Source organism: Aquarana catesbeiana, linkage group LG09 (genome assembly GCF_042186555.1).
Source record: "Aquarana catesbeiana isolate 2022-GZ linkage group LG09, ASM4218655v1, whole genome shotgun sequence".
NCBI lineage: Eukaryota > Metazoa > Chordata > Amphibia > Anura > Ranidae > Aquarana > Aquarana catesbeiana.
This window is the reverse complement of record NC_133332.1, coordinates 305,025,017-305,048,281: the sequence shown is the minus strand read 5'-3', so window position 1 is coordinate 305,048,281 and position 23,265 is coordinate 305,025,017. Positions and strand designations below refer to the sequence as shown.

The following is a 23,265-nucleotide window of genomic DNA, read 5'->3' as shown; positions in this document are numbered from 1 at the left end:
AATCATACCGCCAGGGAGGCTACAGGGACACACAGTGCTGGGGTTCAGTAGTAAGTGATGCAAATGCTCAGGAATAATTTCAATAAAGTTCACAGAAGTTCAACAGTAACTCCACAAACTGTCACCTGACTGGTTTTCTCTATCACAGTGAAATCCCTTCTTCTTTCTGAGATTGGTAGTGGCAACCAAGCGAGTCATCTTCCTCCAGATGGTGGACGGGGCTAGCAGGAATGTGATTGGCTTTAGTAGTGCCCAATGACAATCCTCCTCCTCCTGGAAACAGGGACCGCCACCCCACCCCCCCACCCCCCCCCAGCAGAACTGCACCTAATCTCTTCCCCATCACAAAAGCTGACGATCACAGCTAAAGAAAAGTTAGAGAACCAAACCATGTTTCCCATCTTTTACAATGTGTGGGGGTGCAGTGCCTCCCCCTCAGTGCAGGTTCGACGTGGGGAATTCTGAAACTGGAATACATTAGTGTCTCACTGACACTTCCCTGCGCTGCTCTGCTGATGGGGAGGGAGTCAAGTGCCGGCAAAAGAGGCTTGCGGTGCCAGGGGTTGCCTACGCCTGAAATAGAATCTCGAAACTGATACAAAGTGTTACAATCAAATCTAGAAGAGATAGTGATATAAACAAAGTACATCTTTTTGTCTCCTAAATAAGTTATATACTCTTTGAGGCTTCCACTGCAGTGATGCAGATGCATTCAAGAGCCAGGACATTGCGGCACATCCAAATATACAACGCATGAAACAAAAAACATGAAATACATTATCCATGTATGATAAATGTTAAGCAAATCAATTTAACCTATACACACAGCTCAATATGAATGCATAAGACCGTAAATGTCCACCTCCCTCCTTTTATAATACATGTTGGATATCTATTTACGGCATCATCTTTTATATTTTAACAAAATATTGGTTATTATGTTGTGGTTACTAAAATTCCTTAAAAATGTGCATTTTAAAAATGGCTGCGCAAATCTTGTGCAGCATAAAAAATTTCAACAACTAACATTTTATTCTCTAGGGTTTCTGCTGTCTTCCAACTTTACACCAGCTGCTGCATTGTAACCCAGCCCTAAAAGAGGCTGTAGGTGATTGGCTTCATTGCCATGCTAAGAAAAGTAAAAAAGGACTTATTTTTGATGATATAAAAAATATTGATGATGCAGTCATTTATGAAACAAAAGATCTTCAACATTTTAGATCTAATATATCTATATATCTCTATAGTCAAAGACATGAAATAAAAAGTCATAGCCATTGCCTGGTTATCTGATTTTATTGATCAGTGAACAAGTTTCTAAATACTAGGTAGACTACGATAGGTCTGGACCCAGAAGCGGACATAAGGTGACCGTAGTCCTTGTTTCATGGAATTGTAGGTGATGTCTTTGTTAATTTCTAGATATTGACCGTACTGGGTGTCGTAAGGAAGCCAAGCAGTGGGGACCTTGGATGGACCTAGATTGGGGTTGCTGTGTGACAAAACAGGCAGTTAATAGATCTAACATGGGCATTAAACATCAAACCAACAACAAACATAGGGGCAAGTTTATGAAGACATAAACATCTATACATATTTTTTTTTTTTCCCACTGACACCCCCCCACCCCATTTCACATTAATTTCCCAGCAAGGCCCACTGCTTTTACTAGCAGAGCACTAATATATCTCTCTGTCTCCTATATTATTTCACTGTACCAATAATGCAAACCTGCCACCCTGTCTTTGGAGCATAAGAGAAAACCCACACAAGCACCAGTGCTGCAAGGCAGAAGTGTTAACCACTAAGCCACTGTGCTGCCCATGCAATATCTACCCGATGATGGCAAGAAATCTCCCTGACAGTCCACATCTTAGAGGTATCTATCACAACAGCTGGATGACAACAGTAACATTTCCTGCTTACCCAGTTGCAGCAAAATTGGTCCAGTAAGCAATCATGGCCTCTGCCACATCTCTGTCCTGGGGTCTGTAAGCCAATGGGGTGGTGAAGGGCTTTCCGAAAATGTACTGCAGATCATCAGCGTGATCAGCTCCCACCCAGCTGGGGTAAATAGGCATACGCGAGGGGTGAGAAAACAGGTAGCTGTAGGTCTTTCCAGTCCTGTAAGAAGGATATTAACATCAGAAGTGAATATAAAACATGTCCCAGTATTTATATGTATTGTATAAGGCTTACTATAATGTATCCGTCCTTTTGGTATGAATGGTTGGCTGTACAGTATCTCTGCTGGTATGATGGGGGATCTGAAGGATAGTACTGGCTGGAACAGAAACCGGGGCACGCACGGGAGTAATTACCCCGGGAAGACTGGAGTGTCCCAGTGCATCCTGATTTGAATGGGTCTACCTTGTCTGGACATGGGCTGGGAAGGCAAAGAATCTGTGGTGCTGTGCCCCCTGGGAGTGGTTGCCCCAGGGGTGCTCTTAGTAGAACGTGGAAGTGGGAACCCCACAATGTGTAAACAAGTATATGGTCACAGGACTAAAGCTTTTTCTGCACAAGGCCTCTTAGGCGAAGCCTCGGGCAATTTATGTTATCAGGCCTTGCCTATAAATCAGCACAAGCACTTTATTTTTTTTTTTTACTTCTCCTCACATTTGTCACTTTTGCCTGTGTGTCTTTTTTTGGAGGGTGTGGGTCGTTGGGCCTACCCTGAAGTCTAGCGAGAGGATGTGTGGCCATCAGGTTCCTTCCTCCCCTGAACCGGTGGGTCTCTCTTCCGGAGAGCCCCTCACTTAGTACTCGTTGGTCGGCTTTGGTTGACCATGAGGAGAGGGGTCCGTGAAGCCCTTTGGCCAGATGGACTATGTTCAAACTTTGTCCCTGTCAGGAGCCTTGCGCCCCAGGGGTTCAGGGTAAGGTCAACAGTCCCTAACATTGTACTAAGGCTGGCCATAGACCTCAGGTTTCAGCTGAATTGCCTGAAATTGGAGTCGTGGGTTGCCCTGCCAACACCACTTGGCTCAACAAAAAGTCTATTTAAAATCGACAGCCAGTAAAACTGACCTACATGACTCAATGGGAACAAGACTTACAAGAAACTCTGGACCTCGAAGAATGGCACTCGATAGCAATGACAGCCTCTAGGTCACGTGCCAACACTTAAGTTATAGAAGCAAATTACAATGTTTTATTAAGGTGGTATATGCTACTGGCTAGACTGGCCACTTTTGTACCTGGGGCTACTCCAGAGTGCTTTCGGGGCTGTGGCCAGGTGGGAACGGCATACCATATATGGTGGCTATGTCCCAAAGTACGGAGATTCAGGATCAGGGTCTACAACTTCATATACACTCTCACCCAGATCAACCTGGCCAAATCCGCAAAACGCACACTCTTGGGTAGCAGGTTGAAGAAGCTTCTAAAACCCATAGACGGCTTCTTACATTCATATTAGCCAAAATCACAATAGCAAGGAACTGGAAGTCTGCAGCCCTACCATTTGACCAACTTAAACACAAACTGTCTTGGCTTATGCTAAATGAAAGATTAACAGCAATTATGCATGCAAGATAAAGTGAAGTTGTTTAATAAAGTATGGGACCAATGGATCAGATATTTAACAAATGATCCCCAGACAATCACTAAATAGGACCTTTCCTGAATGACCTAACAAGGAGTCCTCCCTCCCCCCTCTCCCCTTTCCTTCCCCCAATTCTGCCTCCTATTCCCTCTGAGTCCATTCTTCTTTCCTCTCATCATCTATCCCCCTTTCCCCCCTTGGGACCCCAGCAGTGTGGGGTCTGGACTGCGCCCCTCCATGGCTTGGAGAACCAGGCTCCCCCAACTGTGGAGGCGGGTATCTCCTGACGTGGGGGGCTTACTCTTAGACCTACATTATGAAGTTGACATAAGGATACAGAGTATAGTGTAATGCGTAAGGTGGAGAATCCACCGTATAGTCTGTTATACAAACCAAAACTGATAAAAGCAGATGAGGCAATGTTGACACCAGAACCTTTGATAAATGGCCTCGAAAGAACAGAAGGTAAATTGTCCTTGCCTATACTGTATGATTGATAGACCATGAAAACTGTACACTGTTAAAAAATGATGCTAATGTCTTTACCCTGTATTGTAAAAATTTGAATAAACACCATTGAAATATAAAATCGACTGAGCCGGATGGAAAGTTGTTGGCTGAACAGTCACTGCACCCTAACAGAGTAATGTTCTGCAGCGCCATTGTATTCAAGCAACCGTGCAAATGGGATTTAATTGATTTTTTTTTTTCTCACTGTAAAAGTGAATTCTAGAAGCCTGCACCACCTCCAGTTATAGAGATCTACAGAGCGGGGAGGCCGGGTGCACAGGATCAATCAGATCATGAGAATTACAATTACTTTGGGGATGGTTTGTGTTCCTGGTGCCTATTCATTTTGCAAATTGTCATTTCAAACAGGAGTGTCCCTGTTAATTATATGGAAAAACTGGCTTATGCTTTTATGCCACTTACCTGGAAGTCATGGCATGATAGGCTAAAGACTCCTGAGTGGGTACAAGGAAGATGTAATCGGTCTCTGCATCAATAACGGTTTTCTTCATAAGTTCCTGTGACGGGTCCGGCCCCCAATTTGCTGTGTAAAGGTTATAAGCCACATCTGCTCCATTTGATCCCTTGGGAAGTGTAAGATCTGAGATCAGCTTCTGTACCTCAACCCTGTAAGAAATGACAAAGCCCAAATGAGAACAATTTGTAACAGAAGAATGGTCTAATGCAGGGATATGCAATTAGCGGCCCTCCACCCAGAGGCAGAGGCATGATGGGACTTGTAGTTTTGCAACAGCTGGAGGTCCGCTAATTGCATATCCCTGGTCTAATGGATATATTGGCAATTACTGTATTCTGATTACATTTAATCCAAGTGAAGATAGTATTTAGTATATAAATTCCTTTTTTATTTTGCATAACTTTTTTTTTGTTGTGCACATTTATATCAAAGGCCAAGCTGTCCAGCAAAAGTAGCAGTGACCGGGGTGGGACAAACTATAACACATAACCTGCAACTGATATTATTTTCGAGAAAAAAATAAAAATACATTTTCCTTGCTGTATTACAAACTGGGAGCATTGTGCATTCTGTACCCCATCTGAGCTCAGAATGGCCCCAGAAATGTGATGAAACGTCAAGTCAAATTAAAGGCATCCCCTGCAACATGTAGATTTTTTTTTTGGTAAAGATTCTTTCTTAACCACTTCAGGACCCGAAGCTTTTACCCTCGTCCTGGCCAGCCCATTTTTTTTGTGATACGGCACTGGGTTACTTTAACTGACAATTGCGCGGTCGTGCGATGTTGTACACAAACAAAATTGACGTCCTTTTTTCCCCCACAAATAGAGCTTTCTTTTGGTGGTATTTGATCACCTCTGCAGTTTTTATTTTTTACGCTATAAACAAAAACAAAGTGACAATTTTTTTTGTTTTAACTGCTATAAAACATAGCCAATAACAAAATGTAAAAAATCTAATTTCTTCATCGATTTTAGTTAAAATCCCAATAAGTGTACATTGATTGGTTTGTGCAAAAGTCATAGCGTCTACAAACTATGGGATATTTTTATGGAATTTTGTATTTATTTATTTTTTTTACTTGTAATAGCAGCGATCAGCGGTTTTTAGCGGGATTGGGGCAGACAAATTGGAAACTAAGTGTCACTTTTTTGGGAACCTGTGACATTATTACTGTGATCAGTGCTAAAAATATGCAGTGTTACTGTACTAATGACACTGGCAGGGAAGGGGTTAAAGTGTGTTCCCTGGGAGTGTTTTCTAACTGTATGGGGGTGGACTGAATGGGACAACACAGAGATCCGTGTCCCTGCTTAGCAGGAAGACAAGATCTCTGTTCTCCCCTGTCAGAACATCGATCTGCCTTGTTTACATAGGCAGATCCCCGTTCTGCCTCTGTGGGGAACGTTCGCGATTTGGCCGGCGGACACCGCATCCGCTGGACCTGCTGATTGGCTCCCCTTCTGGCCAAGCAGTGCGCACTCCCTCATGGGCTAGTGCATAAAACGACATACAGGTATGTCAATTCACGCAGCCGTCGGCCAGCAAGTGGTTAAAGCATATCTCCACTTTTGTTGAAAAAAAAAAAACAAAAAAAACATTCCCCTCTTCGTGATCTATGTACATTACAAGGATTTTTAACAAACGTTGTTGCAGAATCTGACTTGTATCTTAGTGCAGACTTCTGGAAAAATCAGTGAGCCAATCACACAAGCAGGAAATGATGTTTCTGGGGGGCGTTCTGTACACAGAACACCACCAGGTAGCCATGTTGCATTGCATTTTCAGAAAATGACAGCACTGCAGATTGAAAAGGAAAGATCATTTTTAATAACATTCAATTACAATATGACTTGTGTCGCAAATGTATACGCTATATTTTTTTCTTTGTTATTTTGTTTCCCCACGAAAGTGGAGTTACCCTTTAAAGTGACCACACACATAGCAATTTATGATTGATCTATGTACAAGCCACCATAAAGAAGTGATTTATCATCGATTTAAAATCAAAACAGTAAAAATAGACTTACAACTGTAAATTTTAATAATTACATTTTAAATGTGATAATTTGTTTAATTGTTTTAATAAAATTATATGAGCAAATAAGATATTAAAATAAGATTACATTTAAAAAAAAAGGATCTCTAAAAGCACTGTTTTCTATACCAAGCTGTACTTTATACAATGGAGCAAAGTATTTGTTCTTGCATGTTGTTAAATAATATATATATATATAATAAAATGTCATAAAAAAATTAAATCTTTCATACATGCTTTATCAATTGTTTTTGATAGATCATATTTTAAATCTATTAAAAATGATCATATAATCAATCTGCGTTGTCAGACAAACATGCAAATATTCATTCAACCAATCAGAAACAGCAGATAAAATTCCACCATGGCCAATCAACTTTCCAGTATTGAAAGTTTACTGAAGTTGAATGGGATAGAATGGGAGGTCTGTGGTTTACAACTATTATTCCATTTGATTATTTTAGGTGCAATAAATGATCATATTGATACATGTATGGCCACCATAGGGCTTCACAGCTACAAGGATGAAGATGGAGCTTTTATTTGTATTACTACACTGAGATTGCTGAGCAGGTGATAATGAAGGCAGAGCTTCCAATGCCGCCTTCAGTTTGACAAAGGAATTTCTAACATTAACATCAATTCAGAAAAGAGAAAAGTAAGAATCTGCAATAAAGTACCCCCCCCCCCCCCAAAAAAAAAGTCTTGAACTGTACATAGTTCATCTGAAGGAGATTTTTTTATCTCAACATTATAAAGTTTCACTGAATTTTAATCGGTAGAATATCTGGAGGTTTACAGAGGGAGGTCAGATACGTACTGGGAAATCTTATGCAGTGGTTCATTTATGACGCCTAGATCCATGCCAGCAAATAAATGTCCATCCATGTTGTTGGCTCCGGCCAAATAATCCACATCAGCAGCATTGGAGAACAGGTTAGCTGGCTCATCGGGGATGAAATCTCCATCGATTACTGGTGAGAAGGCCAAGTAGTGTACAACGGGGTCTATCATGTAGGGGGAAAGGGAAGACATTTTAAACCGAGCTCAAGGCAAACAAAAGTATGTGTATAGATGAAAACTTTTTTTGTTAGTTTTGTACATTAGTATATACTAAATAGTTGTAAATGCTTCCTTTTTTAGAAAAAAAAAAAAACAAACAAAAATGTCAAACTTGCTCTGTGTAATGGTATTGTACAGAGCGGCCCTGATCCCCCTCCTTCTTAGGTCGCCTGCCGGTGCTCCGCCTCTTATACATGCGCCCCATAGGAAGTCGCTTCCTAGGGGGGCGCACATGAGGGATCGCTCCCAAGCCAGGCTGTGTGAGTCTATAGACACATTGAAAAAACACACACGGAAAAATGACTGAAGGTCCGCTTTAAGGTAAACCATGCCTTGTGTTTAGAACCACTTTAAACCCTTGTCAGTTTATTTTTTGCTGTCTGTATCCCCTAGTGGAGATTTCTATTTGCTTCCTGTCCCAGCGACACAAAAAATGAAAGCATTTTGACTGGAAATTGAAGGGGAATCCCCTTTTAAACATTTGTCACCAGGACTGTAACCAGCAGTAATGAAGATAGCACTGCAATGCTCACTGAAGATACACTATTCTTTTTGAAGTGATGTATGTTCAGTTATTACATACAATGTTCTTTGGTGTAACCTCCAATCTTCATTCTATACGATCTCCAGGTGAAGAGCTCTCTGCACCCCTCCTGCCAGAGCCTTCTACGAGCCTGTCAGTCTTTAAGACTTTTAATTTTCCATAGAATGCAACAGGGTTAGTGGAAGCATTCAAAATCCTGGGGTGGGTAGCAATTAAAAAAGGCAGAAGGTGACTCAATCATTTAAAGTCCAGCTTCCTGACACCAAGAGAAAAATGGTGACAGGGGAGGTATCTCCAGTTGATTGACATCCTCAGCTCTGTTGCTGTGTGGAGGGGGGTGTGTCCCTTCCCTCCAATCAGCTCTGAGATCTCCTCACTGAGCTCTGCAGAGTGTAAGTTCAGCTCTCCATACCCCCTTTTATTTTAATTTTTTTTTTTTTTTACGTTTTGAATCAACTTGGGGAAAATAAATTTTAGTGCTGTCCTTGACCCTGTTGGGAAGATTTAAACTCCCCTCCTGTCCATGTAACAAAAGGAGAAGAAATGAGAGTAGCAGTTGTCATAGGACAGGAAACAACATACACTGACAATAACCTGACCAGGAGTTAAGCTTTAAGAATGTACACTTTGTTATGACCACTTCTTACAAGTTTATAATGAAAATCTATTGTGTATCATAGGTGTATGCTACATTCTATGTTTTTTTTAAATACATTTTTAACACACACACACGTAAAAACTCACAGGCAAGGTTTCCTAGATCCAGTTTGTAAGCCAGGGTAAGGGCTCTGGGGTCTGTAACCCTCAAGCAGTTGGCCAGGGCAGCAGTGTCATCTACGGGACAGCCAACATTTCTGGCTACCTGGAGAAAAAAACTAAAAGCATCAAAAACTGAAAAAGGTATTATTAAAACTTGTTACATATACATTCATAACAGTCATATATTTGAGAAGCAGAGCTGCGGAACTGACTTTTTTTCTTTTTTTTTTGCAGCTCATAAAGTACAGCGGGCGTGCATGGGTCATACTGCATGTCCTTTCCCGGGCCACTTGAGGCCTAGTGGTGACCTCCAGAGTTGGGGACAGCTGACATCCTTCTGTGTAGACTGGGAGAGAGGGTTAGGGCCAGGACCCTCTTTAAGTAGATGCAATGCTAATTGTCAGACTCCGAGACTTCTATAGGCAGATAGCTATACAGGTACAGGCCTCCAGACGGACATCACTTCTGCATAGGTAGGACCGCTGTCTCCTATGGCAACAATCTTGCAGCAGTTACTAACGTTAGTTGTATTTAACTATTAGCAACAAAAACAGTTCTCCGCTTATTCCACAGACACTCACTGTGGGTCTTCACTCAACGAACGCCCAGTTTTTCACTAGACTTTGGATCCAATAGCCACTGGATCCCCTGATCTCTTCCACTGTTAGCATTCAGTATCTTCCTCAAGCATCAACCCCGCTTCCCTGCTGGGTCCCTGGCTTGGCACTCAGATATACTCTTCAAGAGTCACCCCTGCTGACCCACTAGGTCCCTGGCTTGGCACCATCACCTCTGCTGTCCCGCTGGGTTCCTGGCTTGACACTCACTTATTCACCATCCCCGGCTGGTGAAAAGACTGCTCGGGTACTGACTTCAGCTTACTCACAGTGGTCTCCGGTAACAAGGTGGATGGTCCCTTAGTGGTGACAGCTTCCCCTTTCACTTTCAACTAGAACGGGTTCCCCGGCCGGCGGAACCATTACTTTTGGTTGGACTACAATCCTGCAGTCCCAACCCTACGCTACTCTCCCGCTCCTGGCAAGGCCTTCAGGCAGCCTAGCAGCCAAATGTCCCCGGGATAGGCCTCCGGCTTTTGGCCTAGTCGCCCAGGGCAGCATAACACACGTCCACCCAGACAGCTGTCCAAGTGGCACAGAACCCCTGATCACCTGACTCCACGCAAATAAATAGGCTCTCCCAGCAGGCCAAGGGGCTTAAAGAAACCCCTGCCCATTGGCTGAGACCCCATCCGGTCATGTCTGAGCTTGCAAAGCCCTTGTCTTATCTAATGTCACCAGCCTAGGGACAGAAGTGAAAGGGTGCAACAAGTCCAGATTTAGAGAGGAATCATTTGATCTTCTAACAATTAGCCAAGGCAACTATCACCTGGCAACTAAATTTGATAGCAACCCTACCTAAACATCAGGGTGCTACATGTTTTAAAGAGAACCTGTCAGGAAAACGGACATATGGAAAATCCAAGATTCCAGCACTGGAGGCTACCATATATCTACTTTGAAAGGCAGTGCAAAATCTAGGGCAGGAAAATCATTGAGCTTTGCCCCCACCACTGTAGTACCACTAGATTGATGGAAGTCACAGGGGTAATCTCATGCCCATCACTCAGAGTAGTTACAGATCAAAGCTTCAAGGCCTCACGTAGTCTGAAAGAGTGTTCCTCCTGGAGAACAATGATTTATAGTGGGGGGGTTCTTGAAGGAATTAAAACCACAGGGTCAGGCTGAAAACCAGGCAACTAGCATTTTCAGATCAAAATTTAGCCTCCGTGTCCCTCTCTTTACAGAAAGCTGTTCCAGATCTGTAAATTTCTGACTTAACGGTTGAGATTAAAGTATGAATGGCCATTTGTATGGGACATCCACCCAGGTTTTAATGCATTACACGGATAGAAAATTGACTCTTTATACACCTGCAATCATTCAATTTATGTGTTCACAAACAGTTCATATATATATACTCACTCCCCTATGTTCTCATGTATTGTATCAACCCCCGCTAAGGAATAAAATTTGTTGTTACACTTTACTGTATAGGTCCAGTTGGATATATCCTACATCTGAACTTCATCAACACTTCTTACCTGTTGAGCCCAGAGAAGAGGGTCCCGCTGAATAGCCCATGGGCTCAGACCTGTGCCACTCTGGCTGATGGCACGCTTGATAAGTCCGACATTGTAGGGAGTCAGGGTCTACAACAAGCAGCAAGGGACAGAGCAGTAAAAACAAATTAAATTTACTCAAATACCCACAAACATAAGATGATCATCTTACAAAATAGGATTTAACACAGTCAATCAAACATTCTGGGTGAAAGAATCCATCATTCAGGTTGAATGCTCCCAGTCTGTTGCTATTGTTTGCCCTGGCATAGGTTGGTGCTGGAGCATTTCAGTACAGTGTAAAAACTTACATGTTCAGGGGATACAAGCATGCATGTTTTTGCACATACCTGACCTTGCTCTTGTTGGCTAATCAAAAGCTTTCAAGCTCTCAGAGACTCCCAGCTGAGATTTCCTAACATTTGGGAACCTTGGCTTTGGGATATACTTCCAAACCTGGATCTGTTTACTTCTATTTATGAACACCTTATTTTCATATCTAGTTCTGAGCTCTGAGGAGGGTACTGCCACCCTGACCCCCTGCCCCTCCATGTCTTCCCCTTCTCTACTACTTACTTCCCTTTCCACCCTCTCCTGCCTCCTTTCCTGGATTCCTTTCCTCCATTCCTAATCTCTATTTACAGTTGAGAGCCCACATTTTTTGCTACCCTTGCAGGAGGGCATCCTATCATGGGAAGCTCGATCAGCCTGTTCAGGTTGCTGAGGGGTCTTGGACTGCCCTCTCTGTTTGGCTCTCCTTTTTACTAATGGTGAATCACATTACTGTCATTGTGCAGCCCCTGCGTGGGTAACACTCTTGTTATTCCCTGTTCTTAAAACAAATAAAAATATTGCAATAAAAAAGAAAAATAGTATTTAGCATGCTACTTAAAAATATGCAATTATTCAAAAAATGTAAAACACCTTAACAAGCCTTTACTCACATAAGGGGAAGTAAATTGAAAACCAGGTAAACGTAGGAATTTAGAGATGTCTGCACAAACCTTAAATGGCTGCCCTGGGTATCCTTCTGTTATGCATACAGTATACTGACTCCAGTTTCTGAAGTGAAGCCCCCTCCTCTCACCTCCCATGCCCAAGCATTCGTCCAAAACTATGAAATAGGAGGTCCCTGCTGTCTCTGAAGAGCATACCAACAAAATGTGATTGTTTTCCATTGGACGCCTGAAGAGTGAGGAACTATTATGGTACAAGACAGAATAGACTGTGGATATTACGTTGCAAAAATGAACTGAATCTGAACTTGCACTATGGCCCTCTTCTTGACACCCTGGACCCACTTCCTGTGAGCCCAGGGTGTCAAGGCTAAGCTCCCTGCCCAAAAAAAGTGGCAACCACCCCAACCTATAATTGACCTTAGCAACAAGGTGCACATGGAAGGGCAATGCACATCACAGACAAACAAAAGATTTATCTTGATAGATCAAAGCGGTGATCCACTACACAAACCCCCCCGGCACTCGATAGGCCGCGATTCTCTCACTGCCACCAGAAGAATGCTGCAAGGAGCAACTCTATGGGGGTTATTTACGAAAGGCAAATCCACTTTGCGCTACAAGTGCACTTGGAAGTGCAGTCGCTCTAAATCTATAGGGTTGGTCTGAAATAAGTGGAAGCTCTGCTGATTTTATCATCCAATCATGTGCAAGCTAAAATGCTGTTTTTTATTTTCCTCGCATGTCCCCCTCAGATCTACAGCGACTTTACTTCCAAGTGCACTTTCAAGTGCACTTGCAGTGCAAAGTTGATTTTCCTTTAGTAAATAACCCCCCTATGTCATTATTCTGCACAGTTCTTTGCAGCATTTAGGATTTGCCCACTCTGGGAGTAAGGGTGTAAAGAGCAACTATGACATCATCGGACCAGACCAATGGCAACTTTGAGAGGGGGGGGGGGGGCGGCTCTTATGAGCCAGGAAGTTGGTTTTAGCTATTTTTCAGTTTTATGGTCTGTACAGCCAAAAGATCTCCAGCCAAAGTTTTTTTATTTAGTTTTGAAGAGACATTTTTATTATCTCTGCTTCTTTGAAGGACGCTTACTTTAATTTCCTGTTTTAGTGACCAAAAGTTCTAGACACCAAACATGCCTATGCCACAAGGTCCAAGACATTATTGAAACACCTTAGATCTACTAAGTAAAAATTGCATGGGATCCATATTATATTTGGTCTTTAATAAATCATAATTTTATTCTGGTAAATAATATGTTGGTTGTCAGATTGTGAATCCTTGTCAAATGGAAATATGGATGTATTTGGGATAGTAGCATTAAGGGTGTGTCTGCTGAGTATAATATAATACTGTCCCCTCTACCCCCCCCCCCCAGGTCCTTTGATTGGGTAAAGTTAGTTGTGCGACAACCTCTTCATGGACAACAAAAAACTGGTATACCTGGCAGCTGCAGCTCCCATTTGACATTTAATCTACCCAAGATAGTGAAAGTCGCTTTTCTAAGGGGTATTGGCTCTTGTACATAGATGGCAAGCGAAAATGATCCTGGCATGGAACAAAGACTAGCCAGTTTTTTACTTAAAGTGGATCTCCACCCTCCCCACTCTTTTTTTTTTCAGCTGAATGCAAAATTTCTTGCGGGTTGTAACTATTTCAGATACTCACACACCCAGCGGATCCAGCTGTGTCCTGCAGAATTCTCTCAGAATTAAGCCCCCGCTTGGTCCTGCGTCACTATCTTGTTATGTGACGTCATGAGGCCCACCAGCTCTCACGATGATGCACAACTATGCCCAGCCCCCCCTCCTTCTCATTGAAGGAATCCAAGGAGGCACAGTGAGCATAATGCACGTAAAAAAGTAAACAATCCTGTATAATAATAATGAACAAGAAAAAAAATTGTGCGCTGTGTGAAAAGGAAGGGTGGAGGGGTGGAGAGAAGGCAACTTAAACTTGAGGGTGAAGATCCACTTAAAGTTTTTTTTTTGCTTTTGTTTTACTGATGTTATTGTCTGTTTTGTAATAACTATTCTGTATATGTTTCCTGTACCATTTTTCTTTTCATCATAATTATATTTAAGAAGTATTATCAGAATCTCTGACTGCTCTAATTAGAAATGAAAAAACTCAATGACATTCCTGCCTGGGAATGGCAGCGAGTGATACAGACATATTCTTTCTTTAAAGTTGTTTTAACTAAAACATGTGTTGGCAGCTATTGTGTGCATGTAAATGTTTAACTGCTCAGTTAAACAGCTTCGGTAACCATAAGGCTCAGTTCACACCTAAACTGGCCGCGAATCACACAGGAACAGCCCTGTTCTCCGCTTCAGGGACGACTCAGGGCCAAAGCTTTGCCTGAATTCGGACCTAAAATGGAGCCAAAGACGCATAGCGTTTCTGTGCAGTGCGCTCCGGTCACATTCTCCTGCTATGCGAATTGGATGCTGGGAAACCCACACCCAAATTGCATAGGTGTGAACCCAGCCTCACTCTCAGTCTACTGGTGCGTAAATTGTTGATCCAGAGAAAGAACATTTTTGTGCAGGTTGAGTGTGTAATATATCACATTCTGGTTGCAGCTACTGTCAGCTTGGTGCCATATACTACAGCATATCATTAGACATCTAGTGGCATCCATGCCCTGACAAGTCAGGGCTGTTTTGACACCAAAAGGGGGGCCTACTCAATATTAGCCGGGTGGTCATAAAGTTATGGCTGATCAGCATATATGAAAGGAACAGCGAGACCTAAAGACCATTTACTTTTACAGTCACGTGATATGCAGTGCCATGGTTTGGCTTGTCTTACCTGCAGAGAGACGCTGGCAGCTCCTGCAGACTCTCCAAAGATGGTGATGTTATCGGGGTTTCCTCCAAAGGCAGCAATGTTCCTCTTCACCCAGGCAATGGCCATATGTTGATCCCACATACCATAGTTTCCTAAATGACATGTACATGATCATTCCTTGACATCTCTTGCCATTCATAGAACACTAGGAGAAAAGTACTTTGGCACTCTAAGTAGAGCCAAGGGTGACAATGAATCCTGGACATACTGACAGATAGGGAGAGATTCGACTGACTGCAGGGTTCTTGGGATTACAAAACATGACCATAGTATTGTATAGTATATAGCGCTGTCACTTTACATATACAGTATATTGTACATTCACATTAGTGCCTGCTTTGAGGAGCTTACAATCTAAGGTCCCTAACTCACATTCATACACGGGCTAATTTAGACAGTATTCAATTAGCCTACCAGCATGTCTTTGGAGTCTGGGAAGAAACCAGAGTATTCGGTAAATACCCAAACAGGCACAGGGAGAAGATGCAAATTCCATGCAGGTAGTGCCATGGTTGGGATTCAAACCGAGGACCCTAGTGCTGCTAGGCAGAAGTGCTAACCACTGTATTACAGGTTCCATGTGATACACATGCAGTTAAAGTTAAAGTAGAGTCAAAACGTTCTAGTTTTACTTATGGTAGGCATGGGTTTAAACTATTTTTTGCTGTTTGTGTTCAGTTGGGGACATTTCCCTTCATTTAATATCCCAGAGAAGCAACAGGAAGTGAGAGGAAATTTCTATAAAGATATTTCTATAAATTCCCCACTTAACTACTTCAGCCCCGGAAGGATTTTTCCCCTTAATGACCAGGCAATTTTTTGTGATACGGCACTGCGTTGCTTTAACTGACAATTGCGCGGTCGTGCGACGCTGTACCCAAACAAGATTGACGTCCTTTTTTTCCCCACAAATAAAGCTTTCTTTTGGTGGTACTTGATCACCTCTAACGAAAAAAAAAAGCAATATTTTTTAATTTATGCTTTAATAAATATCCCCCCAAAAATATAAAAAAACAAAATTTCTTCCTCAGTTTAGGCCGATCTATATTCTTCTACATATTTTTGGTAAGAAAAAAATTGCAATAAGCGTATATTGATTGGTTTGCGCAAAAGTTATAGGGGATATATTTATGTTATTTTTATTCGTACATGTTTTTTTTTTACTAGTAATGGCGGTGAACTGCGACATTGCGGCAGACAGATCGGACACTTTTGACACTTTTTTGGAACCATTGTCATTTAAACAGCGATCAGAGCTAAAAACAGCCACTGATTACTGTATAAATGTCATTGGCAGGGAAGGGGTTAACAGTAGGGGGCGATCAAGGGGTTAAATGCGTGTCCTAGGGAGTGATTCTAACTGTGGGGGGATGGGACTGCCTGGAGGAGGAGTCCGATCGCTGTTCATACTTAGTATGAACAACAGATCTATCTCCTCACCCCTGAGAGAACGAAAATCTGTCTGTTTACATTGACAGATCTCCGTTCTGTGTCTCTCAGCAACGATCGCGGGGGACATCGCGGCCGTCGGGTACACGCATTGGCTCCGTTGTCGTGGAGCTCGCCCCCTAGTGATCTTAAAGCAGCCTAGGTACAGATACAGCGATTTGCCCAGGGAGCCAACCTGCAGCAGTTATATAACTAATATTAGCTGTGGCGGCTGGTCCTCTAGTGGTTAAACAGCTGTCAGCAGAAAACAGACGTCCCCATTGGAAGATTTCCCCTCACCTCTTGTTCTGGTGACATTTTGGATTTCCCTTCACTTTTGTCTCAGAGACAAATGGAGATTGTAAATCTACCTAGCTGGAACACAAGCAGCAATAAAGTAAAAACAATGTTTTGGCTATACATATATTGGTGTAACTAGAATGGACTTGGGTCTTTTTTCCACTTATGTAACTATGTATATAATTCAAGAGACTGTTTTCATTTTATACAGAGAAAAAGTTGCCAAAAGATATCAGCCATTTTCCATTATGTTGGAAATGATTTTGTATGCAATAACAACACACGATCAGATTTTTGGTCGACCGTTCGTCCGTTTTTTGTGGCATGCTAGTCTCATGTCGAAAGTGAAGAAATTCTTGTACGACAGAATACAACTTCAGAAGCGATGTCATGTGTTGAATAGTTTTGTATGTCTTCTTTCATTTCCGAGCATGCGTAGTCTTATGCCCCGTACACACGATCGGATTTTCCGACGGAAAATGTGTGATAGGACCTTGTTGTCGGAAATTCCGACCGTGTGTGGGCTCCATCGGACATTTTCCATCGGATTTTCCGACACACAAAGTTTGAGAGCAGGATATAAAATTTTCCGACAACAAAATCTGTTGTCGGAAATTCCGATCGTGTGTACACAAATCCGACGCACAAAGTGCCACGCATGCTCAGAATAAATAAAGAGATGAAAGCTATTGGCCACTGCCCCGTTTATAGTCCCGACGTACATGTTTTACGTCACCGCGTTTTAGAACGATCGGATTTTCCGACAACTTTGTGTGACCGTGTGTATGCAAGACAAGTTTGAGCCAACATCCGTCGGAAAAAATCCTAGGATTTTGTTGTCGGAATGTCCGAACAAAGTCCGACCGTGTGTACAGGGCATAACTCTTGCGATTTTTTTTTAATATGAAAATCGTACTACTTATACGAAAATTGGACATTGTGTTCACATCCGAGAAAAATTTTATAGACTGCACATCCGGCTTTGTCGGACGAGAAACTGGAATCTGCTGTCGAAAGCATCCTACTAACGATCCGAAAATCAGCAGATCGTTCGTCGGACAAAATTTTACTTCCGATTTTCGTATGTTCAGAGGCATTTGAAACGCCAAACGCCTATAACAGCTTTATAGGCATTTTTCATTTTTGACTATTTGCAAAAAAAAAAACAAAAAAAAAACCCCACACTTCTAAACGCAAACGCGGCATGTAAACACGGCATGTACTGTAAATGTGGCAAAACTGACATTTTTAAACGTTGGTTACTATCTGTCAAGTTAAATCGTTCAGGAGAGGTTTTAAAACGTTCCGTGTACATTAAGTCTTAGGCCCCTTTCACACTGGGGTGGTGGGGGCGTCGGCTGTAAAACAGCGCTATACCGTCGTTTTTTCGGTGGTATTCGGCCGCTAGCGGTGCGGTTTTAACCCCCGCTGGCGGCCGAAAAAGGGTTAAAACCGCTCGCATAGCGCGGCTATAGCCGCGGAATTGCCGCGGTATAGCCGCGCTGCCCCATTGATTTCAATGGGCAGGAGCGGTTTAGGAGCGGTCAATACACCGCTCCAAAGATGCGGCTTGCAGGAGTTTTTTTCTTCTCCTGCCAGCGCACCGCTTCAGTGTGAAAGCCCTCGGGCTTTCACACTGAACAAACAGTAGAGGCTGTTTTGGGTCGGTTTGCAGGCGGTATTTTTAGCGCAATAACGCCTGCAAACCGCCCCAGTGTGAAAGGGCTCTTAGAAGTGCTCATTGTAGTTCAAAAACGAAATTCTGTAAAGAGGGAAACCCTTCCTTTTTTAGTTTTGGGAAGACTAATGACTAGATATGTGCACTGCCGAAAAATTCATTTTTTTTTTTCATTTTCGTTTTATCCTTTTTTTTTTTTTATCAGATCATTCGTTATTTCAATCATTTGTAAGTTTGGATGCATTTGTATTAGTTAAATCCTTTCGTTTAGATACACCATTCGTCATTTTGGATAATTCGCAACATCAGATAAATTATTATTCGTTCACTGACAGTTAGCCAAATTTGAAAGGTAATTCAAATACCTATAATTTAATAGTTTATAATGATTATTATAGTTTTTATAGTTTTCTTTTATTATTATTATTTATTAATAATAAATAACAATAATAATAATGGTTAATAATTTAATTATAATAGAAAATACGAAAAACAAAATTATCCTAATGTTTTTCATTCTTTCTGATTTTTGTTCTTTCGAATTTTCGTTCCTTTAGAAAAAAATATTTCTTGCTTCCGAATGATGAATATGCCGAATTTTGAGGAAAAACAAATTCAGCTCAAATTGCACATGTCTACTAAGGACATCCTAAAACCTCGTCAGGTTTTTAAGCCGTCTGTGTCCTCATTGGGGTGATTTGCCCTTTCTATTTGTCCTGGTGACCTTTGCCATTGGATAAGAAACATTTGCAGCTGCCACCGGGAACAGGAAGTGAGGTGAAATCTGACAACATGGACAAATGTCTAAGAAGAGATTTCCTCCACTTCCGGTTGTGCCTGAGGCAGGAAGTGAAGTTAAATTTCCTCAATGGAACACAGACAGAAAAAAAAAAAAAAATTGACAGAGGTTTTAGCCATTCTCTACTCTATAAAATGGCAGTTTGAAGATGAATTTCCTTGTTGGGTGGAGTTGGTATTTTACTTAACAGCGTTTCTTTTTTTATACAGAGGCATGTCTCCATTACATTCCCAGTATTGTCAACTCATAGGCCTTACCAGGGGCATTGGCATCTCCAGTACTCAAGAATCCCAGTGGTCCCAGACGGTAATTGAAGGTCACAACAATGACATTGCCACGAAGAGCAAGCTCCTCACCATCATACAGGTAGTTGTTTGCAAAATTGGCTCCTTCAGCTGCACCAAAGAGATAGGCTCCACCGTAGATCCATACCATAACTGGCAAGTTGGTGGACACTGAAAACAAGATGAGAATAATTAGAAAAGGTGGGATTTTCCATTCAAGTTTCTCCTTAGATATAAGAAAGCAACCTAAGAATGAATGTTTTAGCTCACATTAGACTACAAAAGATTTCTTCCAACATGTACTATAGATCTCATCTGAAACTTGAAGCCTTCTGTTAGCTTAAAATGAGACATAAAAATAATAGTTGATTTTTATTCATTACACTTTGTCCATGTAGTGTGTGGACATTTATGCAAAAGCACATGTGCTTAAACCTAGGTTCACACTGCTGCGGGATTGAAATCGTTCATACCCGCATGTCAGTCCGACTGCAGGGGCGATTTCAGAGACACACGATTCCTGCATAGATGTCAATTGAAATCACACCTGAAGTCGCCAAAAGTAGTACAGAAACGACTTTTGGGAATCGGTGCGGCGCTGCAAAGTTGACGTTGCACTGATTTGGACGGTGCTATTGCCGGCAATAGCCGCCGATTTGGCATGCAATTTGATGTGTCAAATCGCATGCCAAATCACATCAATGTGAACCTGGGCTCAGTGAGGAGATAAGTGACAGAAAACATTTTATGGTCTTGAATGAAAGAAGGTATTCCCAGTATACTTTATTTAATAAGGAGCTGCCCTATATGCTTCCTTTTATATATCTTTGTATACAGTAAACTTTACCTCTGCAGATAAGGTAATCAGACTATAGAAAGAAATTTGAACCAGCAAAGACTTTACTGAATCACAATCAGCAGCAGAATAAAGATGCAATTTGTTCACTTGCTCATCTATGAGTAGATTCAGACATGGGTCTAAATCTCCCTTGCCTCAGAAGACAGATCCGCTACCAGATTGTGCTCCAGAGGCTAATGATAGGCGGTGAGGAAGTGATACAACGCCCCCTTCACCACCTGCTTCAACCCCATTTTTGCCGACATTAATGCCGTAACCCCATGCATTGCATGCAGTTGCAGGTGTTTGCGGCTCTCCCTATTGACTTGCATATGTAGCGTTCTGTGGGTCTGCCACCGAAGAAAATTCCCAGCTCAACTCACCAACAAGCCTGCAAGCAACCACATTATTCTGTCCAACAGTTTGCGTTAAAAACAGGGGTTTAGTTGGCACACATTTGCAAATACATGCGTAAGCTGCGGAGCCACTTCATGGCACCCCAGTGTTGTCCTATTTCTATCAGTTTTTCCAAAGAGGCTCTCAAAAATTGTATAGGCTGGTTGTTGAGCTGAGAATTTTCTTTGGTTTTGTTTGACATGTGTCGCCCTTCCATGTGCTCTTTATTGCAAAGGCCAGTTTTAGGTGGGGGCAGTGATCATTTGTTTGTAATGTTGACCGCGGTGGCAAAGTAATACAATATAACATCCCCTTCCACTGCCAATTGCAGCTTAAGGGGGGATGGGGTGGGGGGTTGGCAGGCAGCAAAAACACAGCTCAACCGCACAACCCCCTCACCCAACCGCAAGTTTAGACAAAGACTGAAGTCTCCTTTGTGTCAATCTAAGCACGTATTACATCATTACATCTAGTTACTAAGTGATGCACAAGCCTCAAAAAGTAAACAACCCCCCCCCCCATTCTTCTTTATTTGTGTCTCAAACAGTTCCCATCCCAGACACTGCGGCCCATTGAGGGAGGGTTTCAGCAACAAAGTCTCCACACCCCGTGCAACATCTTTACATCCCCTGTAGTGGAAGCAGGCAGAACCTTCATGAGAGTGGCAACTCTGCTCTGAAATCAAAAGCAGTGCAGCATCCTACCCACCCCATCACAGGGAGCTGCAATAGTTGTAAATCACTGTAACCACCCCCCCCAGAGCCCCCACCCCCCTTATCTTTATAAACAAAATGTACAAAACTTTTTTCAAGCAGATATTAAGCCAATCTGGTGACATCATAGACAGGTCCTCCTCTTACATAGTTACATAGTAGGTGAGGTTGAAAAAAGACACACGTCCATCAAGTCCAACCTATGTGTGTGATTATGTGTCAGTATTACATTATATATCCCTGTATGTTGTTACTTCTTTTAGGAGTGAGTGGTATAATGACATTCGAGCACCATTTAGTCCTGGAGTACTATGAACGCAGCCTATGTGATGACAGGGAATGGGGAAGGGCCTGGGAGTGTAAATGACAGGCTGGGGAGCAGGCAGCATTGTTCTATCCTGAAGATGACGTCCAATGTTGGATGGAACAGGATATCGGGGACATCGCTGAAGCGTGGAGAAAGTAAGTAATGCTTGGCATGGTTTTACTTTTATTTTTTTACAGGAGAGAGGAAGAGTGCACTTTACGGCTCCTTTCACACTTGAGAATTTACATGCTGGAGACCCAGCGGGGGGTTCCCGGCAGTTAGTTGCCGGTGGCACCTCCATTAAAAGCAATGGGTGGCTGCCAGCTCCTTGACTGTTTGCACAAAGGTAATTTCTCCAAGAGGGATTACATACAAGCAGTCAGGATTAGCTACAGGAGCCGTCAGCCTCCTATTGCTTTCAATGGGGCTGCCACCCACAGCAAATTGCCGGGAACCCCTACTGGGTCTCCCGCATGTGATCACCAACAGCCCAATTTGCAGGTGTGAATACGGCCTTAGTGCTGCAGCACTTTTGTTTTGTTTTTTTAATAGGCCATAAACCCTAAAAAAAACCTGCAAGGCAAAGACATAATGAGCTAATATGCATAGCATACTAGCTCATTATGAATTACTTACCTGAGATCGAAGCCCCCGCAGCGGTCCTCGTTCACCGATCCGGCGGCCGACATCGCTCCAGGGGGTTACTTCTGAGTATCGCGGCTCCGCCACTGTGATTGGTTGGAGCCGCGATGACATCACTGCGCATGGGAGCTGCTGGTAACGGCACAGTCTAACTGAAGCAACGGCACGTACGTGCTATTGCTTCAGTTTGCTTAAGTGCACATGTGTCGATGACATTGGCACATGTAAATACAGGGATATCTCTTAAACCATGTAGGCTTAGGAGATATCCAGTGTAGCTACAGGTAAGCCTAATTATAGGCTTGCCTGTAGTAAAAAGTGGTTGTAAAGGGTTTAAAACCACTTTAATTAAGCTAAGGTGTTATAAAGAATACTTATCTTTCTTTCTCGAACATCACGGGACACAGAGCCACAGTAATTACTGATGGTTATATAGGTATCACTGGTGATTGGACACTGGCACACCCTATCAGGAAGTTCAACCCCCTATATAATCCCTCCCCCTTGCAGGGATACCTCAGTTTTTACGCCAGTGTCTTAGGTGATGGACGTGTAAAGATGTCCTGTGCTGAGCTCCAAAGGGAATATCCTAAGATCCTATACTGGGGCAAGCCAGGCGAACCGGATCCATTCAAAGTGTCTTTTCATGGCCGAATTGAATGGTACCCGGGCCTCGTGTCCGAAGAAACGAGGTTTTACCCGTAATGCTTCTCTTTTTAGAGAGCTGGACCCCGCAGATCAGAAAATGGCTTTAAACTTCCTAATTTCTGGCGAGGTGCTTTACGGTCCCAGAACTGTTGGATCCCCCTACTGATGAGGGCCCCAGTCTCTGACGGTTTTTTCAAACGGAGCCCACCGTGAGAGGTGAAGATTGGGTCTGTGTAAACAGCACCCTGCGGCTGGATAAGGTAAGAGGAGATTCCACAGAATTTTTGAGTTCTAGTGGCTTTTCTCCTTTAAGGTAAATGCATGCTATGCCTATTGTGACCACCGGGGGCTGCC

At 42.6% G+C, this 23,265-nt stretch overlaps 1 protein-coding gene across 1 annotated transcript in view; it reads right to left on the bottom strand.

The window, feature by feature from the left end:
• Nucleotides 1-1,277: 1,277 nt before the first annotated feature.
• The window catches only part of LOC141108695 (bile salt-activated lipase-like), a 45,507-nt gene continuing 23,519 nt past the window's right edge, over nucleotides 1,278-23,265 (bottom strand). Inside the window, exons 4-11 of the mRNA XM_073600556.1 lie at nucleotides 19,341-19,538; nucleotides 14,840-14,970; nucleotides 11,040-11,147; nucleotides 8,924-9,041; nucleotides 7,394-7,580; nucleotides 4,481-4,684; nucleotides 1,927-2,124; nucleotides 1,278-1,492 (exon numbers count right to left, since the gene is read on the bottom strand). Of these exons, the coding sequence (XP_073456657.1) occupies nucleotides 1,318-1,492; nucleotides 1,927-2,124; nucleotides 4,481-4,684; nucleotides 7,394-7,580; nucleotides 8,924-9,041; nucleotides 11,040-11,147; nucleotides 14,840-14,970; nucleotides 19,341-19,538 (1,319 nt within the window). The 3' untranslated portion in view covers nucleotides 1,278-1,317. The remainder of the gene's footprint in view (nucleotides 1,493-1,926; nucleotides 2,125-4,480; nucleotides 4,685-7,393; nucleotides 7,581-8,923; nucleotides 9,042-11,039; nucleotides 11,148-14,839; nucleotides 14,971-19,340; nucleotides 19,539-23,265) is intronic.